Below are 20,968 nucleotides of genomic sequence, written 5' to 3'. Positions count from 1 at the left end.
ATGCCAGTAGCCTACGAGGACCTGCTATCTAACTGAGGCAGGAGAACAAGAACTTGTCAGACCCCCTGTCCCTGTTCTACAACAGAGCTCACGGCTTCCTGCTGGCACTCTAAGCTCCAGGTCAGCCACTACAGCTTCTAGGTGCTGCTCTGGCTGTTCTAGCAAACCAAGAGAACAGAAATCAAATTTCCCATCTGCATCACTATCACATATGAAAGCAAAGGGGAGGAGAAAAACTAGAAAAGGAATGTTGGAGTCATGCTGTTCTCTCCCAAACCCACCTGATATGAATAGTTCCCTGAGCTACCCAGTTCTCCCAGTGTTTTCCAGGCCCAGTTCCCCAAATCTTGGTCATGCAGACCAGGGCAAAGGCAAGAAAGAAAGTAGAGAAAGAAAGGGACTCACCATGCCTGCGGAATGGTTCCAAGCTGCAGCCATGACCCTATCTCCTGCCCGACTCCGATGGGTGAGCACCTCAGACACTGTTAGGCTACTTTGGGTCCTTCTGGAGGAAAGCTCAGCTGCATCCCCAGAATTTCCTACCCTTCGAATGCCTGACTCAGAAAGGTAGGATCTGGGCTGTTCAAGTTCTGAGAAGTCTGTGGAAGACCTCTGGATGTAAGTGTTGGTAGATTCCATGTTTCTACCTACTTGAGTTGGGGCGTCTTCAAAAGACTTCAAGTCTTCCTTAGTCTTCCAGGCATTGCGTACAGTAATGTGCCTAGTGTCTGAGGAGCCCCCCTCTGAAGGGGTGCTGTGGCTTTTCCACCTGATTGTCTCCGCTGGGGCGGCATGGCTATTCCTTTCCACAGAATCTGATGGCTTGATTAGAATGCTGCTCCGAGACACCACCATGTCTGGCCTGTTCTTTGAGGACCCATCTCCTAGTCTTTCAGCTTCTGTGAGCTGCACTGTGATGTCATGTTTGTGAATGGAGAGCTCAAAGGGGGAGCTGACATGGTTGCTAACTGGCATAAGCTCTGCGGGCCCAACCTGGATGTTGCTGGTGGACGTGTGCCTCTCCCTCAGGGCCTCACCTGGGCCAGCTCTAGGGCTGCTGCTGTCACAGGGGTAGATAGTAATGCTGCTTGTCACTTTGTTTGGCCCTGGTTTAGAGGTGAGTTTCTGTTTCTCTAACACAGCCTCAGTTCCAGATCCTCCCATTATTTTTTTCACATTCTTATCAATGATAACAGGTTTGATGACACCTCTAGACCGCAAGGCCTCTCTGGGACTGAAGGGCCTCTGGCTTTTTACTCCAGCACCATTGGCATCTGCAAGTTCCACAGCATTGCTAGAGGCTCTGACAGGTTTCACAGATTCACTTTCTATCCCAGTGTTTTTGTCATTCTCAAATCGGGAGATTCTATGTTCCCCTCGAGATTTGGCCTTTTCTCTAGGGGTGGGCGGTAGTTTGGGCTCTGGCTCTGGAGTGATGGTTGTGTTTACCAACTTGGCAGTAACCAGAGATGCCATGTCCAAGTCATCATCTGAGTCAGGCTTCTCTCCACCACTGGATTTGATGACTCGACACCGCAAGGCTTCATGGTGACTGCTATCTTCCATCACAACTGCTACAGGCTGCTCAACTTCTTTATTTGGGGTTGAAAAGCCCTGAAGGATGTTCTCTTGGCTTCTGGAACTATAGGGATACTTTGATAAAATAGAAGCCTTGGAGGTGGGGGAACCAGTATCAGCCTCCAGGCCATTGGCAGCCTTTTTACCTTTAGAGAGTCCTTCTGAAGATGATCTTCGAGATGAGGCCAGGGCTCCAGTAGCCTTAGAGCAGACATGGTCTGTAGCTGGAGTTACTTGACTTTCACTGTCAGGTACCTGTGCTCGCTTGCTGAAGTGGGCCTCCGACAAGGTGTCTGAAGCCTTGTCAGCTCTATCTAATGTGTCACTAGGGACAGATCCATGAGTGGAGTTACTAAATGTTCGTGTTGTCTTCTCTACTTTTCCCTTCAGTCCACTCTCGGTGCCTGGTTTGGGAGTTCCCTTCCAGACTTTACTGTGCTCCTGGGCAGCTGGGGGGTAGCGGCTAAGCACAGATGGCTGCTCCCTGGCCTTCTTCCCGTCACTCTGAGAGGATCCAGGGGCAAATCGGTCTTCGGTTCTCTTTGTCTCCTGAGCCCCACTCTCTGTACCTGCCACCATGTTGGAAGCTTTGGCTACCCTCCTGCTGGTGAAGGTGGGAGAGGAAACATGCCTGTTGCTCACAGAGTAGTTTTCACTATGGAGAGCAAACTCCCTATTCCGGAGCCTTTCTCGCTTATGCTGAGGAGACAGTTCTCGGGATGGGTACTTAGACCCACACGCCTCACCACCATGGCCCCTAAACTTAGTCCTCTCATGCCTGCCTTTGCTGGACAGGAAAGCATCTTCCCTTTCTATTTCTCCATTTTCTAACTGTTTCTGCTTCTTGATTTGTAGCTTTATCTCTTCCAGCTGGCTGGCTAAGATTTTGTTTTTATTTTGTTCACTTAGGTAATTATCTTGAAGGTCACTGTTTTTGGCCCTCATTTTCTTAAGCTCCTCTTCCAAAGATTCAAAATGTTTGATTTGTGTCTTAAGTTTCTCAATTTCTTGGTTAAGGTCTTTGACTTTGTTGTCCTCCTGATTTCGGTTCTTTTCGTTTTCTGATTTGTTTCTTGTTTCGTTCTCCACCTGTTTTAGATAGTCCAGAGCACCCTTCCTTCTTGATTCCTTGGATGGCAGTGCAGAAGAGATGCCATCCTCAATCCGCAGGTCATTCCTTTCCAGAAGATTAGAAGCATTCCTTGTATAATCTCGATTCATTTTCTTGTTCTGTTCCAGTTTTTGAGTGAGCTCTTTAATCAATTTCTCATTTTCTTTCTCCTTTTCATTCAAGTATTTTCTCTCACTGACAAAGCTCAGCGTTAATGACTTCAGCTTTTCTAGCTCTGACACTAAATTTTGCTCAGTTTTATCCAGGCGATCCTCAGAAGATTCCAGTTCTTTCACTTTGACTCTGAGCATTTCCAGCTCAGAGGAGATTTTCTTCGTCAGATTTCTCTCCTCATTCAGGCTCAAACAAAGCTGAGTACAGTCATTCTTGCTCCTACTGAAGGCCTCCTCCAGCTTCTCCAACTCAGCCATGCGTTTCTGAAGCCGTTCAATCTCAGATTTCAGCTCCCGGGTAAGGTTTTCCTCCTCTTCAAGTTTCTCCTTCATGAGATGACACAGATCCTCTGCTTTTTTAATTTCCTCATCTTTACCTTCAATTCTCAGCACCTGCTGACGTAGCACTTCAATCTCAGCCAACATGCTAGAGTTGCTGCCTTCTGCCTGAATCACCTTGTCCTGGAGATCCAGGAGCTCATCCTCCGCTTTCTGGAGGTTTTTTGTGGCTTCCTCCAACTCATCAAGACGGCGGCTCAGGCTTTGTAACTTAAACCGCAGGTGGCGGCTGGAGGAAGTATCTTTGTAGCTTGCAACTTCAGCCATGTCTACCACCAGCCAATGTGGGCTCCTAGAGGCATCCAATTCCACTTGAGGGGATGAGAAATGGTTACCTTTCTCTTGGCATCCACAACCTTCTCTGGCAGCTGGAGACCATTATCAGTCTAGAGAAGGAAAGTAGAAACCACGTGAGTCAGCAAACATGAAACTGCACTTTAGATCTCACTTTTAAAAAGAGGCCCCCCACCATCTGTAATCCTTGTGCCTAGAACACAGCAGGGGCTCAAATTTATTGAATGAATGAGCTTGAATAAACATATATAAAAAGACTGATTCTTTATAGCCAATATTGAGCTGATACCTAGCTTCACCACAATGAAGAATGCTACCAACAGCAGTGCAGCAGAAAGATGCAGGAGTCCCATTTCTCATGGCAGAGTATAAAAAAATCTTTACCATTTCTATCTACATAATCTGAGAAGAATCATTAAACTTTTCTATAAGCTATTAAGTAAACTGAGCCTCAGTTTTAAAGGTAAAATGAGGGTAATAATCCTACACACTACATCATCTCTGCCCAGTATTGTTCAGAAATAATACATGGAAAGCTCTTGGCAACAAAGCACTAAATCCTTAAATTATAAGGAAATGTTGTCTCTATTGAGCTACTGTGATTTAAAAGACAGAAATTAATCTATCCAGCTTACTACATAAATGGTGAGCTTTACATTGTACTAAAGCAATCTTTCCATACCTGCTTCTTCTCCCCAAAATGTAGCTATATTTTTAAGTGGGGTTCCAGTATGACCTGACCCTGACAAGCCAACAGGCAGCTTCTACAAAATTTATCCTTTGGCATTATAATGGAAATGCTCAATCAGCTTGAAAGAAAGCTTTGTTTCTTTGAAAGCCATTTCACTGGGGATACATACTGGACATCTCCCTTTCCTTACTCAAAGGAAAGGGAGAAAGGAAGAAGTCTAAGTGGACTTTAGCTCTGTATGTTGTTATGGCTTTTATCTAGATCTAGATGCCCCCCCACACCCTAAGCCTCATGTGGTCATAGGTGGGCATTTCAGAGGTGGGTGGATCTAGAGTGTGATTACTAAATTAGTCCATTAATTGGTATGGCATAGTTCTAGGTAGGATTAAGGATGCTCCACCCTGGGTATGAGTGCTACCAGCCCTAAGGATGTGTAGCCTGGATAAAGATATAGGGACAGAAGAGGGTCCCTGCTTGTCGCTTATTGCTCCTGCTGTCTGTCTTCTGCTGCCTTGTGCCTGCTAGGTGATATCCATGCCTTGGAGCCAGTTGATTATGGACTGATATCTCTATAAACTGTGAACTACAATAAACCTCCTTCCCCCTTTAACTTTAGGTGTTGGGTATTTTGTCTCAGCAAGAAAAAGTAACCAAGGCATATGTCATTTTCTCATTTTTTTTTTTTTGGTTTTTTTGGGGGTTTTTTTTGGTACCGGGGATCAAACTTGGGACCTTGCGCTTGCGAGGCAGGCGCCGGAGCCACTGAGCTAAATCCCTGGCTCATTTTCTCATTTTTAAAAAATAAGAGACTGGGTTAATATATGTATTTTTTTTGTTTTTGGAGGGGTTTTTTTTTGGTATTGGGGATTGAAGTCGGGTCCTTGCGCTTGCGGGGCAGGTGGCGGAACCACTAAGCTAAATCCCCGGCCCAATATATGTATTTTTAAATAAAGAATAACCTTGTTGTGTGACTGACCAAAGTACCAATAAGAACTAAAGTTAATAGGATTACTGACTAGAAACCATAAAATAAGTATATTCCAGTGTTGAAGTTATAAAAAGAGAAAAAGGAGTAAGATGCTATCAACAAAGATCAGAAGATCTGACAATCAAATAGAGTAACTAGAAACAGTACATAAATATCACATTATATGCAAAGAGAAAATATAAGATGTAATAAAAAATATGGTAAATGTTTAAATTTTTAAAACTTACAGCAAAAGACACATTCCCATAAATCCCCTCAAAATACTTGGCTTCTCTTTGAACACACTTATCCCATCATTCTTGCCACTTTCTGAAGCAGTTCTGGAAGTCCTATTCATGTCTTTAGTTGTGCTGTCATGGCTGCCTCAATGTCTTCATTCATTCAAAACATCTAAGCTTTCATAGTCATTTTGATACTAGAAAAACGTCAGAAGTTACACAGTGCCAGGTCCAGTGAATGAGGTGAACAAGGACACACTAGTGTCCAGTGAATGAGGTGAACAAGGACACACTAATGTCCTTGTTCACACATTAGTTTTTTACCGGCCTCTCCGTTGGATGATACTTGGCAAATGCACTAACCTATTTTTGATCACACCTTGTAACAACTCTCACAAAAGAGGACTTCCGGACTGCTTCACAAAGTGACAAGAATGACAGAGTAAGTATGTTTGAAGGGGGGGGGCGGCTTTGAGGGGGATTAATGGCAATGTGTCTTGTACTGTAATACATTTTTTAGAATTTAAACTGTCAGGCTGGGGATTTAGCTCAGTGGTTTCGCCACCTGCTGCGCAAGCGCAAGGACCCGAGTTCGATCCCCGGTACCAAAAAAAAAAAAAAAAAAATTAAACTGTCACTGTATGTTTTTCATCACACCTCATAGTAGACAAGAAGAGAAACGGGCTGGGGATTTAAGTGGTTCCGCCACCTGCCTCGGAAGTGCAAGGTCCTGAGTTTGATCCTCGGTACCAAAATTAAAAAAAGAAGAGATATGATAGATTACAAAAGGCAGCATAGAGTTAATAAGATGAAAAAAGTGAGAACAAAACTGACAGATAAGGGAAATAAAGAAGTTCAAAACGAGGAAGCTTAACAGGCAGCCCAAAAGGATGAAACAAAGAATGGAAACATACCATATTTGAGGAGATATTAGTGAAGAATTTTCAAGAGCTGGTGAAAGATATATGTGGGAAGCAAATTCCCAAACAGAAGAATATTAAATCTGTACCTAAATGCATCATAAGGATACAGAAGAATACCACATGGAGATCTTATAAAAATATTGTCTCAGTCTGCTTGTGCTGCTGTAACAAAATATCTAACTGATGGTTCCTTAAATACTTGTACCCTATACATAGCAGAAGGGAATTCTTGCCCTCAAGCCCTCCTGTAAGGGCACTAATCCCATCCATGAGGCCTCTGCTCTTAATGGCCTAATCACCTCCTAAAGGACCCACCTCTTAATTCTGTTGCACAGGGGATTTAGTTTCAACGTGAATTTTGGAGGAGATCACAAACATTCAAACTATACCAAATGAACCTCTTCTCAGCAGAAACTTTTAAGTAGGCAGCAAGTAGAAGATAAAAGACATGATAATATCTGTAAAGTTCTAAGAGAAAGTAACAGTTAATCTAGAACTATATACCAAACTAAACTAGGAAAATTAATAGCTAATTTAACTTAAATGGTTAACTCATCAGCACTTGCAATGAATTGGATATTTGGGGCATATATAGACTACTTTAACTAACAACACAAAATGACACATTCTTCTCAAGCTTACATGGAACACTCACCAATATAGAACATATTCTGATACTAGAAATACTTTCAGAACAAATAAAAAGGAAAATAAAAACCTCATAATGTATTGACAAACCCTCACTAATAGAACTTTAATGGGCCGGGAATTTAGCTCAGTGGTGCCGCCACCTCCCTCAAAAGCGCAAGGTCCTGAGTTCAATCCCCAGTATCAAAAAAAAAAAAAAAAAAAAGCAAATAACTAGCCAGGGATTTAATTCGGTGGTTCCACTGCCTGCCTCACAAGCGCAAGGTCCCAAGTTTGGTCCCGGTACAAAAAACAAAAACAAACAAACAAAAACAAAGAACTTTAGTAATTCCTTTAGTAGGTCATAATTCAGAAGGCAAAAATAGCTGGGCATGGTGACATAAGTCCGTTATCCCAGCACTCTGGAAGGCTGAAGCAGGAGGACTGCAAGTTTAAAATCAGCCTGCATAACTTTGTGACTTCAAAAGACCCTGTCTTAAAATAAAAAACCAAAGGAGCTGAAAATGTAGCTAGTGAGAAGGCACCCCTGGGTTCAATCCTCAGTATAGCACCACCAAAAAAAGACAAAAATTGATCCTTTAAAGAAAGCAGAGGTTCAAGAAGGAATGGTAAGCAAATAAATTAACCCAAGTAAACACTGGCACAGTTAAAAAATAAAAATTAATGGGGCTATAAGGTATGGGATAAAATCAAAATGGAACCAAAACACTGGACAACACTAACTTGTAAATCATATAGATAGGAATCAGAACTTAAGAGCTCTAAAGATCTTGTATTGTTCAGGAAAAGGAAAGAGTTACAAGTAACTTTCACCTCTAGATTAAAAATAGATGTTGGGCCAGGGATTTAGCTCAGTGGTTCTGCCACTTGCCTCAGAAGCACAAGGACCCTAGTTTGATCCCCAGTACCAAAAAAAAAAAAAAAAGATGTTAATCATATCTGATAAGAGGCTAAAATTCAAGTATAGAAAGAAGTTCTACAACTCAACAATTATACAATTCTGTAGTTTAATCAGTCAAAATTAGGTAGAAGAAAAGCAATTAAAAATGAGAGATGAAATTGAAACAAAATCAATAGAGGGGGAAAAATCAATAAAACAAAGATAGCTTTTTGAAAAGATAAAATCAGTAAGACTTTAGCAGACTAAGAAACAAGAAAACACAACAAATTACTATATCAGAAATGAAAGAGGAGACATCACTACAGATCTTATGAACATTAAGAGGAAAATTAAGGAATTAATGAACAATTTTATGACCTGAAATTTGATAACCTAGATGAAATGGACCAATTCCCTTAAAGTCACAATCTGTCCAAACTTGTACAGTAGACAGTCTGAATGGGACCATATCTACTGGAGAAACTGAATCATTAATAACTTTCCAAAACAGAATGTAATAGACCCATATGGGTTAATTGAGGAATACTACCAAACATTTAAAGAGAAAATTATACCAGTTTCCTACAATTTCTTCCACAAGATGGAAGCAGCAGGATTATTTCCTAGCTCATTCTATGAGGCTATCATTACACTAATAACAAAACCAAAGACATTACAAGGAAAGAAAACTACAGACAAATATCTCGCGTGAACACAGAGGTAAAGATCTTTAATAAAATATCAGCAAATCAAATATACCAATGTTTAAGAATTATACACCACAACCAATTAAGATTTATCCTAGGTATGCAAGACTGTTCAACATTTGAAAATCAGTTAATGTAATTCACATACATAGATTAAAGAGGAAAAACAAACAGATTATGGTGATGCTCACTTTGAATCCTAGCTACTCACCAGTAATCCTAGCTATTAGGGAGACTGAGCCAGGAGGATCAAAGTTCAAGGGCAGACTGGACAATTTAGCAAGATCCTGTCTCAAAACAAAAAATTTTTTTAAAGAGTTGGGAACACAGCTCAGTGGCATAGCAAGTACCTATGCATGAGGACCTGGGTTCAATGCCCAGCACTGCCAGATAAGAAAAATAATATGATCATATTAATAGACACAGAAAGTGCATGACAAAATTCAATGGTTATTTATCATAAAAATTCTCAACAGTCAAGCACAGTGGCACATGCCTGTAATCCTAGCTAACTGGGAGACTGAGGCAGAACGATGGCAAATTCAAAGACTGACGAGGATACCTAGTGAGACCTTATCTCAAAATAAAATTTAAAAGGGACTAAGGATGTAGCTCAATGTTCCCTGGGTTTAGGGAGTGTTGGAGGGGGTCAAAACCTATACTGCTTAAGTGGTAAGGATGTCCCTCTCTCACCATTCCCTTTCAACACTATACATGTAATAAGACAAAAAAATAAAATATATGCTCCCTGGAAAGAAACAGAACTGTCTTTGCAAATGACATGTCTGTTTATATAGAAAATCCAAAAAAAAACAAAAAAGAAGAAGAAAATCCAAAATAATAGGCCAAAAAAAGTCACCATGGAACAGTATCTGATTATAGCAAGGTTGCAGGATATAAGTTTAATATTTAAGTTAGTTGCCTTCCTAACAGCAATGAACAACTGAAACTTGAAATTAAAAATAATACCATTTGTATTAGCACTCCAAAAATGAAATACTCAGCTATAAATCTAAAACAAGGCATAAGAAACACATACATGTGTACACACCCCTTATACAGTGTTTGCAAACTACAAAACACTGATGCAAGGTATGAAAAAAGAGCTAAACAGGGCCAGGGATGAAGCTCAGTGACACCATGCCTGCCTGGCAAGTGTAAGGTCCTGAGTTTGATCCCCAGTACTGAAATTTTTTTAAAAAAGGAAGAGCTAAATAAATGGAGAGAAATTCCACATTCACGGAAAGACTGAATATTGTTGAGATGTTAGTTTTTCCTGACTTGATTTAATAGACTCAACACAATCCCAACATGCTATTTTGTGGATACCAACAAACTGATTCTAGAGTTTATATGAAGAGGCAAACAGCCAGAAAAGCCAGCACAATATTAAAGGACAAGAACAAAGTCAGAGCCAGGTATGGTGGAGCACACTTGTAATCCCAGCACTCAGGAGGCTGAGGCACGAGGATCACAGTGAGTTCAAGGCCAGCCTAGGCTACATAGTGAGTTTAAGGCCAGCCTGAACTACATGGTGAGACTGTCCCCCAAAAAAAGAACAAAGTCAGAAGACTAACACTATCTGACTTCAAGACTTACTAAGGTACAGTATTCCAAGACAATGTGAAAAACAGACTGATGAAACAAAACAGAGACCCCAGAAATAGTCTCAAATTGGCCAACTGAGGTAGAGAAAGAAAGAAAAACAATACAACGGAGCAAAGATACTCTTCCACGAATGGTGCTAGAACTAGACATCCACACACAAAAATGAGTGGGGCCAGGGTTGGTGGCTCACGCCTGTTATCCTAGCACTTGGGAGGCAGAGGCAGGAGGACTGCCACAAGTTCAAGGCCAGCCTGGGCTACATAGTGAGTTCAGGGCCAGTCTGAACTACAAAGTGAGACCCTGTCTCAAAAAAAAAAAAAAAAAAGATGGTTGGGGTGTGGTGTCATTGATTATGTGGACACAGACCTTACAACATCCTTCATAAAAATTAATTCAAAATTAAAGTAAAATGCAAAACTATGACTCCTAGAAAATAATATAGGAGAAAACCTAGATGGTGGTGACTTCTTGAATATTATTCCTAAATTATAATCCATGGGAAAAAAACCTTATAAACTAGGTTTATTAAAGTTAAAAACTACTTTGCCAAAGACTTTGCCCAGGGAATGAGGAGGCAGGCCACAGACTAGAAGAAAATATCTGTAAAAGGTATTTGATAAAAGACTATTATCCAAAATACATAAACAATTCTTAAAACTCAACAGTAAGAAAACAGCTTAAAAATGGGCTACAGACACAAATAGACAACTTACTAAAGAAGATACATGTATACAGATGCAAATAAAGCATATGAGATGATCAACATCATACATTATTTTAGAACTGCAAATTTTAAAATACAAGATATTACCATATACCTATTAAAATGGCCAAAACCCAAAACACTGACAACACCAAATGCTGGTAAGGATGTGGAGCCACAGGAATTCTCACTGTACATAACTGTATACAATTTGGTGGTTTCTTACAAAACTAAATATATTCTTACCATGTGATCCAGCAATTAAGCTCCTTGTTTCCCAAATGAATTGAAAACTATGTTCACACTAAAGCATACAGGCAAATATTAAAGAACAGCTTTACTTATAATTGCCAAAACATGGAAGCAACCAAGAAACTCTTCAGTAGATAAATGGATATGAGATGTGTTCAAAATATATGGTGAATTTTTAAAAAATGTATTCCCCTAAACAACACATTGCTATTAAGCCTCTTAAAAAATACTCCCCCTAGGGCCGGGGATTTAGCTCAGTGGTTCCACTGCCTGCCTTGAAAGCACAAGGACCAGAGTTCGATCCCTGGTACCAAAAAAAAAGAAAAGAAAAAGCAAAAAATACTCCCCCTTGCTTCAAACACACTTAACAATTCTTTGCACTTTCTGAAGCAATTCTGGAAGTCTTCTTTCATTAGCATCTTTTCAAGATATGATCAAAATACAGTAAATGTTGCTGCCTCATGCCATCCAACACAGAAAGGCAGGTTGTAAAAACATTATGGTATGGGGCTGGGGATTTAATTCAGTGGTTCCGCCACCTCCCTCCCAAGCGCAAGGTCCCGAGTTCAATCCCTGGTACCAAAAAAAAGAAACATGGTATGTCTACATCCACTTTATTCACTGGATCTGGCACCGTGCGACTTCTGGTTCTTCCCCCCAAAGTCCAAATGACCATGAAAGGTAAATGTTTTGAATCAATTCAGGACACTGAGGCAGTTACAACAGTACAACTAAAGTCACTCAACAAAAGAGGACTTCCAAAGCTACTTCAAAAAGTGTAAGAATTGGGCCAGGGATTTAGCTCAGTGGTTCCAGCACCTGCCTCCCAAGCGCAAGGTCCTGAGTTCGATCCCCAGTACCAAAAAAAAAAAAAAGGAAGAGTCATAAAAAGTGTAAGAATTGTGGGAGAAGTGTGTTCAAAGCGAGGAGGACTGTTCTGATGGGAGGAGGGGGGCGCTAATAGCAATATGTCTTTTACTGAAATACTTGTTTTTTAATTTAGGCATTCAGCATATTTTTCAATCACATCTCATAAACTGGCGAATTCAGGCAATGGAATATTAGTGCTAAAAAGAAATGAATTATCAAGCCATGGTAAGTAGGGGAAAACTTTAAGTGTATCTTACTTAATGAAAGAAGCCAATTTGAAAAGGCTACATACTGTATGATTCTAACCATATAACAACCTGGAGAAAGCAAAACTACAAAGACAGTAAGAGGAACAGTGGCTGCCAGGACAGAGGGGCAGGGGAAGAGTGACTGGGTAGATGAACACTGTAAACACTGCATGATATAATTATAAATAATACATCATTACACATTATACATTTGTCAAATCCCATAAAATATGACATCCAGAGTGAATCCTACTATAGATTACAGACTCTGGGTGAAAATGATGATGATGACTTAAAAACCAAGACAAGGGATCAATATAACTGTCGCAAAAAGAGAACAAACACAGAGGTTAAAAATGGGAGCAGGAAGGCCAAAAAAGATGACTACCATAGTAACCCAGCCAAAAGACAGTTGTGGCCTGAACTAGGAGGTGGCAACACAGGCAGTGAGAAGTGGTCAGAATTCTGGCCACGTGAAGGAAGAACTAAACGATTTGCTCCTGGTGTCCATACAAAATGTGTGAGATAAAGAAAGGTCCTGAGGATGACCCTAAAGTTGTGGGCCTGAATCTGTGGAAGGGTGGCACTGTCATCTATTCAGATTAGGATAAATGCAGACATAGTAATTTGAAAATGAAAGGGAAGATCAGGAGTTCTGTTGAGGACACATTGGTTATGAGATATGAATCAGTCATCCCAGCAGACACATTAAAGAGGCCACTGAATATATAAGCATGGTTGTCAGGAAAGAGATATGGGATGAAGATATAAATCTGTGAGTCAACAAGCAGAAGATTTATAAAGCCATGATCTGGCTGAGTATGCCAAGGAACTGAGTGAAGATAAAGAAAACAACAGGCCAAAAGTATGAACCCCCATATGGCCAACATTTTTTCCTGACAGAGATGCAAAGTAATTAACAAAGAACCAAATCAGTCAGTGAGGCAGATGGAAAACTGGGAGAATATATAGTATCATGGAAGCCTAGCAAGGAAAGGGTTAAGGACATGATCTGCTGTGATACATAAAGCTGACTGGAAGAGAGAAATAAATGAGGCAAAGATGATATAAGGATGCCCATCAGCATGCACAATGAAAGCACCACAAGTTGGGGCTAGGGGAACACAGTCTGTTCCATAAGAGGAAAACAACCACCATTTGAGGGAAAAATGTGACTCCAAAAATAATCCCATGAGAAAGCCAGGGGCCAAAGAAAAATAAAGTGGGACTTGAGGAGATGCCAAAAATTCCAACCTCAAGAGCACGTCCACTGGCTGCACCATATGCCTTGAACCACCAGGTGGAGCTCATGCCCAGCTCTTACAAAACAGCAGGGCTTGGAGGTATTGGAAATACCAAGGCTCCCTCCTTTCCTCAGCCTCTGAAGTCTGCCCTCCCCAATTACTTTCTACCTACCATTCTGCTTCTCTCAGTACATGTTTCTCTCTCCTCATTTTTGCTTATTTTAGCCTTTCTCTCATCTTTCCCCAGCCTATGCTTCCTCATTTTCCAAAAAATGCAGGGTGGGGGAGGGCGACCCCCAATGTTTACATATTTTTGTAAGAAAAGAATGTTTTCTCTTATCCCAATCCACATCTCCTACTTGAGTGCCACATATGAAACCTTTGCCTTTGGCCTTTTGCCTAGCAGAACAGCAAAAACCTTACCAATTTATACAAAGGGTGGAGACTGAATCTAGTTTGGGCCATAAACCAGCTTTAAATGACTAGATACAAAGGATCTGTACTGGCACAGCAGTTATTGGAAGACAAATGAAACAATTTGCCTACAATAGCTTTAAAACAGGGTACCGTTATAAATATGCTTAAAGCCATTAAACTGTATTCTGTAAGCACCCCCCAAAAAAGAGGGGAGTAGGGATGGAGCTCAGTGACAGAAAGCACATTCAGCATGCACAACGCTCTGGTTTGATCCCCAGCACACCACCACCTAGATAAATAAATAAAAGAAGAAAGACTTCAAAGCAATAACTTAACCTTCAACTTTAAGAATGTAGAAAAGAAGACCAAACCAAACTTCAAGTACAAAGATGAAGGAAATTTTAAAGATAAGAGGAGCAATAAATAAAATACAGAATAGAATTTTTAAAAACCATTAAACTGTACACTTCAGATGAACTCTATTATATGTAAATTGTATCTCAATAAAGCTATCAAAACAAAACAAAAACAACCCAGTGGACACTAGGTCAGTCAGTGCCTACAGTCCCAGCCACTGAAGAGGTTAGGGTGGGAGAATCGATTGTGTGTAGGGGTTTGAAACCAGCTTGGGCAACACAGCAAGAACCTATCTCAAAAATAAAACAAACCCAACCTCTCTGACCCTCACACTGAAGTATTCCCTCACAGCCTTATCTGTAGTAGTTAATACCAGTTTTCATAAACAGATCCCTTCTTCAGAAGAAAAAAACACTCGTCCCCCACCGCCATCCCAAGCTCCTAGGGCAGAGAAGCTGAGCCGGTCCCAGAACCCGGAAGGAAGCTCCCCCGCTGCCATCCCAAGCTCCTAGGGCACAGAAGGTGAGCCATGTGGGCACCAGAAGCACCCCCACACACACAGTCGAAATGAGAAGACACATAAACAAGCCTCAAAAACAGACTTCCAGTTCACCTACAGCAACCCCAAAGGAAAATGAGATGGAACAATCTGATACTCAACCAACCACCTGGACTCTCTGACCTGGCAACAAAAGAGGATCTGGGAAAAATGAAATCAGAAATAATTACTCAGATAACAGCAAAGATTTTGCTCATGGTGCAAGACATGATTAATAAATCTAGAGAGGACACAGATAAAAAAAATAGAGGATCTGAGGAACATGATGGAATCCCAACATAGGAAACAAACGGAATCCATAAAACAGATGCAAACAGATTTCCAGGAGATTAAAAACTCCATCAAAAGTCTGCACAGCAGAATGAACCAATGTGAGGATGGAATTTCAGATATAGAAGATAAGATTGTAATTAGTGACCAGGAAAAGAAAAATTGCTTTAAAATTGTAAAGGAACACAAGAAATCAATGCCGCAGCTGCTAGACAATGCAAAGAAGAATAACATAAGACTGATTGGAGTCAATGAAGAAAGAGGAGAGAGTGCAGATGATATAAAAAAACTGTTCATAGAAGTGATGGCAGAAAACTTCCCAAGGAGGGGAAAAGAACTTGACATACAGATAAGTGAGGCATATAGGACTCCAAATAGCCTCGATCAAAAAAAATCTATACATAGGCATATAATAGTTAGGATTCCAGAAATTCAACGGAACAAAATTCTACAAGCAGCGAGAGAAAAGAAACAAATCATATACAAAGGAAAGCCCATCAGAATCACAGCAGACTTCTCAATGCAAACCCTCAAGGCAAGAAAAGCTTGGAGGGATGTATTTCAAGCCCTAAAGGAAAACAGCCTCCAACCCAGATTGATGGACCCTGCAGAACTATCTTTCAAATTGATGGAGAAATAAGATACTTTCATGATAAAGAGCACTTCAGGAACTTCATGAATATCAAACCGGCACTATAAAAAATTTTAGACAATACCCTAGGAAAAGACAATGAGGATCACAACACCAGGAAACCCAGCAGAATGAATCCACTGGGTGTGACAAATTAAACACAAAGGGGGAGAATCCAACAAAAAGAAAGTCATGACAAGGCTTTTAAAACTTTTAACTTCATCTCCCTAATGAGTGTATAATTCAATCTTGTTATTGTACTGATTAGTATTTTTCTGATTCTAGAGTTGTACACCTTTCCTTGTGCTGTACTGGCTATTTATCATCTTCTTATGTCTACTTTTTAATTGGGTTGTCTATTAATGAGCTCTAAGAATTCTTTATATATTCTGGTCATAGGTTATATGCATTGTAAATATGGTCTGTTTAAGGACTACTTTTCATTTTAATGATGTCATTTAAAGTTTTAATTTGGGGTAGGGGGGGGTACCGGAGTTCGAACTTGGGTCCTTGTGCTTGTGCAGCAGGTGGTGAAACCACTGAGCTAAATTTCCGGCTAAAGTTCTAAATTTTGATGGAATCTCATTTATCAGTTTTTTTCTTTTATATATCATGTCTTTTGTATACTAGGTAGTTCTTGCCTACCCTGAATTCATAAACATTTTCCCTTATAATTTCTTCTTAAAGTTTTATACTTTTAGGCTTTCATATTTAGGTCCATAGATCCCTTCAAGTTATTTTCATGTATTGAAATAAAGGGTTGAGGTTAATTTTTTATATACGGATACCAGGTGTTCTAGTGCTGTTTGCTGAAAACACTATCTCTTCCTCGGCTCTTGAATTGAGTTTATATTCTATAAAATGCTAATGTTAAATAATCTTTCAAAACTCAGTGGACCATATATGTGTGCTTCTATTTCTAGCTTCTCTGTTTTATTCCAATGATCTATATGTCTTTCCTTACACCAACACTGCCTTGATTACTGTAGCTTTAGAAGAAGTCTTAAAATTAGGTACTAAACATCTTCCAACACTGTTTTTGGGTTTTTTTGGGTTTTTTGTTGTTTGTTTTTTCAACTTTTCTACGTCTTTTGTACTCCTACATAACTTTAAAATTTCAATATCCAATTCATTTATAGCAAGTATACATACACCTGAATTTTTATATATACCTTGTGCTTTCTAATCCTGCTAAATTCAAATACAAGTTCTAGGGGCTCCTAGAGATTTCTTAGAATTTTCTCTGTAGATGATCATGCTTCTACCTTGCCAATCCTATCCTAATTGTGTCATTTTATTGTCAGACTATTTTGGTGGGGCCTAGGTTTCAAAGTTTAATGGTCAGATAAAGAGTAAGCATATCTGCCCTTGTTCCCCACCTTAAGGAGAAAGCATTATATCTTCTCCATTCATATAAGGCATTCTCGCTGAAAGTATGGAGTACATGTCTTTGATCTGTTGAGAAGGTTCTGTTCTACTTCTAGTCTCCTGATAGCTTTTACCATGAACAGCTGTAGAATTTAGTCCAATACTCTTTCTCCAACTAGTGACAGGATCATATGGCTTTTTTCTTTCCTCTGTTAAAATGATGACTTTTTGGGGAGGATCTTCCAATGCTGAACCAACACTGCCATCCCTATAACAAAACCACTTTCTACATCCTGCCAGATCTGACTTCTAAGAGTTTGTTTTGTTAAACAAATTTCTATCTATGTTCATATTATCATTATCCAGTTTTAGGATTAGCACAATGGTGAGTTCCTAAAATGAGGGGAGAAGTGTTCCTTCTTTTTTCTGCTTTAATTGTTTGATATAATTTATCAGTTAAAATGTATATAAGCCTGCTGTTGTCAAATAGGTAGGTTTTCAAGCTAGGAATATACTTTCTTTAATAGGTGCTATTCAAATGTTATATTTCCTCCAGAGTTAGTTTCATTAATTTGTATTCCAAGGTACTTCTTAGAAGTAGTCAAATTTATTTCAAAACAGATTTTTGAAATATGCTTTCTATATCCTTTTAAATTCTGTAAAATCTGTGGGAATGTCTCCTAGATCTTGATATTGTAATTTAAAAAATGTATAATTGATATTGTGTAACAGGAAGAAAAGGTCTAAAGGTGCAGGGGAAGTGGGAGGGGTAGGGGAAAGGAAAAAAGGGGAAAGAAAAAATATGAGAAAAGGAAAAAAATGGAAACAAGGTCTCTGCAAGTAGGGAAGGGTGGAGGGGGTGAAGGGAGGGCAAGGGAAGGGGAAAAAAAAAAGAACCAAGATACTCATGTAATGGTACAAGATCCCAATGATGAATGTAACTGTATTTTATACTGAAAATGTACCAATAAAGTTAATGGGGAAAAAAAAAAGAAAAAAACACTCAACTTTAATTTAGTACAGCCCCATCTATAATTATTATTCTGAATTAGGATTGTGAACTTGACTCCTCTTTCTTTCTTCAGATCCCACTTTAGACCCAACTTCCTGGAAGTTCCTAGAGTACCTCCTTCCTAAAGCCCAAGGCCAGATCGTGGCCTCTTTCTTGCTTTTAGTATTGACTTCATCACTACATTTAACCATACTGTACTAAAGTTTATTTTATCTCTCCAACTTGCTTTCTTATTTACCACTGTATTCCCAGTACCCAGCAGGGAGCATAGCACATAGTATGTGCTTTGAATTTCATGGCTGAATGAACTGTTTAATTATCAAATGGCTGGTTAGACTTTTGACACTGACCATTATTAACAAAAACATTAAAAACAATGTCAAACTGCTTATGGATTACAAAGGAGGAAGCAGTCAGCAAAGTGGATATGGACAGCACAGAGTGTCAGGCCCTGTGGTAATGTTCTGAAAGACCTCAGCTAAGCCCTGCACCACTACATCAATCACAAGACTTTCCCCCTGGCCTGCTGAATAATGTCTCCTTATGGCTAGCAGATCTATGTCATCGAAATGGGACATAAATACTAAAATCTCACCATTCACATGCTGTTACTGGACCAAGTATTAGATAAGAAGCAGAAAATATTTTTGATTTTCCTCCACCCCTCAGAATGCGATTCCAGAAACACAGGTTTTCAAACTGGACTCTGCAATCCCATCAAGAGTCATTTAGGGGACAGCAGGGAAGGAAGTCTGAGTAGGCCAAGCTCCAGGCTCTTCTGTATTGGGTTCTTTACTTATGACTATGGAAAAGAATTCTGTATGTTTTATTTAAAATTAAACCACCCATTTGGCCCAATCCCCTTATTTTAAAAATGCAGAAACAAACTCAGGAATAAATAATATGGTTTCTCCAGTAATTTAGCAAAGTCAAAGATTTCAGTCTCCTGGCTTTCTATCCACCATTCTTCCCTTTGTACAAAATTACCTATCTTCCTGTAAACTCTAAGTATTTTTACAAAGTGAGAAATTCTGAGCACTACTCTAATTATATACAGACCAATAATAACAACAGTATAAAGGAACAAACAAGCAGATCTGCAAACTGAGCACTACTATACTCCATGCAATATATTAAGCACCTCATATGCCTGTTTTCTTCGGGAATCCCAAGTCTAGCATTTACACATTCTTAAACATATTATTTCCCTGAGAGTTCACACCCATACAATGAAAATATGGGCATGTTCAGTGCCTAGAAGAAGGCAGTGCACAGAAATCACAAAAAAAACAGTAGCTATTACTATTAATCTATTCGGTTTGAATAATAATGTCATGGGATGAAGACCCTCAAATTTGCCCAGGCACATAGCTAGTAAGAATGTCCTGATGACGAATCCAGCTCTAGTTCCAAAGTTCATATTCTTTTACAAATAATATGCTGTTTGGTCAAATCATGATCTTCTCTTTACCTCAGTTCCTTCCCCTGAATAAAAGAAAATCAACCTATCTACTCTCAGTAACATTATATGCAATGAAGTCAAAACCAAAATCAATAAAACAGTAGTATAATTCTTGGACTTGTCCAATTCAGAATAATCATTATAGATGAGGCTGTACTAAAGTTTCACCAGTTGGAATCTCCCTAAATAACAATTCACTAAGATCATTCTTGCTACTCAAGGTAAAAAAAGGAAGTGGATCAAAAAAAGGATTAGGGTGTCACTTATCTCTGACTTTCTGAGCCTGAGCTAGCCAAAGAAAGAAATGCTTTCTCCAGGCCATCCACAAAGGGAAGGAGTAGACTCATCTTTTCATAATACCTCCTTCACCCCCTGGCAAAATTCATTATTTAATAGACATTCATGGAACATTTATCAAGCATGCAGAATTTTGTCAAATACTAGAATGAGAAGACCTGTCCCTTTCCTTTACAGAATCAAAAAGATATACCAACTGTAAAACAATGATAAAGAAGCCTTCTCTGACCATCTCACATAATAATAGGACATATCCCTCTGCTCTCTGCTTTCTTATACTTCTTTATTTTGTATAGCACATTCTATCAGATACATGTGCACTGGAAGTTCAGAAGTGATTGTGTGTGAGGACACCATCTGGGAAGGAAATTATTTATATTAAAACTTAGAAAACCACAGAGTCTGGAATGGTGGTGCATACCTGTAATCCCAGCACTCAGAAGCCTAAGACAGGAAGACTGCTGCGAGTTTGAGACCAGTCTGGGCTACATAGTGAGGTCAAGGGCAGCCTGAACTACATAATGAGACCATGTCTCAAAAAACAAACACCAGGGGGTGGGGGGGAATAAATCACAGAAAAGTAAAGAACAGAAAGGACAGTCCCATCATTTAGTACCAGCTTCTCCTAAACCAGCAACTAGTTCAGTTCCAATTTACATCAGGAAGATAAAAATTGCCTCTCATTTTGGGAATGTTTCTGCCAAAGTTCTTGAATCTGGTTCTAAGTGTCCCTATCCAGCATTCTGAAGACTAGCTCTTCTTCCTGTCCTGGCAGATCAGGAAGGTTTGAAATAGAACATAATCAAGCCTGCCCTGCCCCGCCCCTTTTCCCAACACAGCTGCCATGATTCACTTCCTCTTCCCAAGTCATTCATTTAAAGCAGGGGTCGGCAAAGTTTTTCTTTACAATTTGATATGTAAGAATACCAGGTCAGTTTAACAGTAAATATATTAGCCTTTGTAAAACCTAAGGTCTCTGTCTCAATAACTCAACTGTGCTATTATAGTCATACACTATATATAAATGAATGAACTGGCTATGTTTCAATAAACTTTATTTACAAAATCAGGCAGGGAGCCAGCAGGCCACAGTTTGCCATCTCTCGATCTAAAGGAAAAC

General features: G+C 39.6%; 1 protein-coding gene across 8 annotated transcripts in view; it reads right to left on the bottom strand.

The window, feature by feature from the left end:
* The window catches only part of Luzp1 (leucine zipper protein 1), a 91,028-nt gene that overhangs the window by 5,124 nt on the left and 64,936 nt on the right, over positions 1–20,968 (bottom strand). For all 8 annotated transcript variants that reach the window (XR_002396963.2, XM_004850545.4, XM_087215597.1 and 5 more), the window contains one exon: positions 406–3,587. Coding sequence is in view for 7 of the 8 variants with exons in the window: in XM_004850545.4 (XP_004850602.1) it covers positions 406–3,468 (3,063 nt within the window). In the remaining variant the exon portion in view is untranslated. The remainder of the gene's footprint in view (positions 1–405; positions 3,588–20,968) is intronic.

This window comes from Heterocephalus glaber, unplaced genomic scaffold (genome assembly GCF_053883595.1).
Source record: "Heterocephalus glaber isolate CG9 unplaced genomic scaffold, H.glaber_assembly_v1.0 deba00001452, whole genome shotgun sequence".
NCBI classification, from domain to species: Eukaryota; Metazoa; Chordata; class Mammalia; order Rodentia; family Bathyergidae; genus Heterocephalus; species Heterocephalus glaber.
This window is presented reverse-complemented; position numbering and strand designations above follow the sequence as displayed.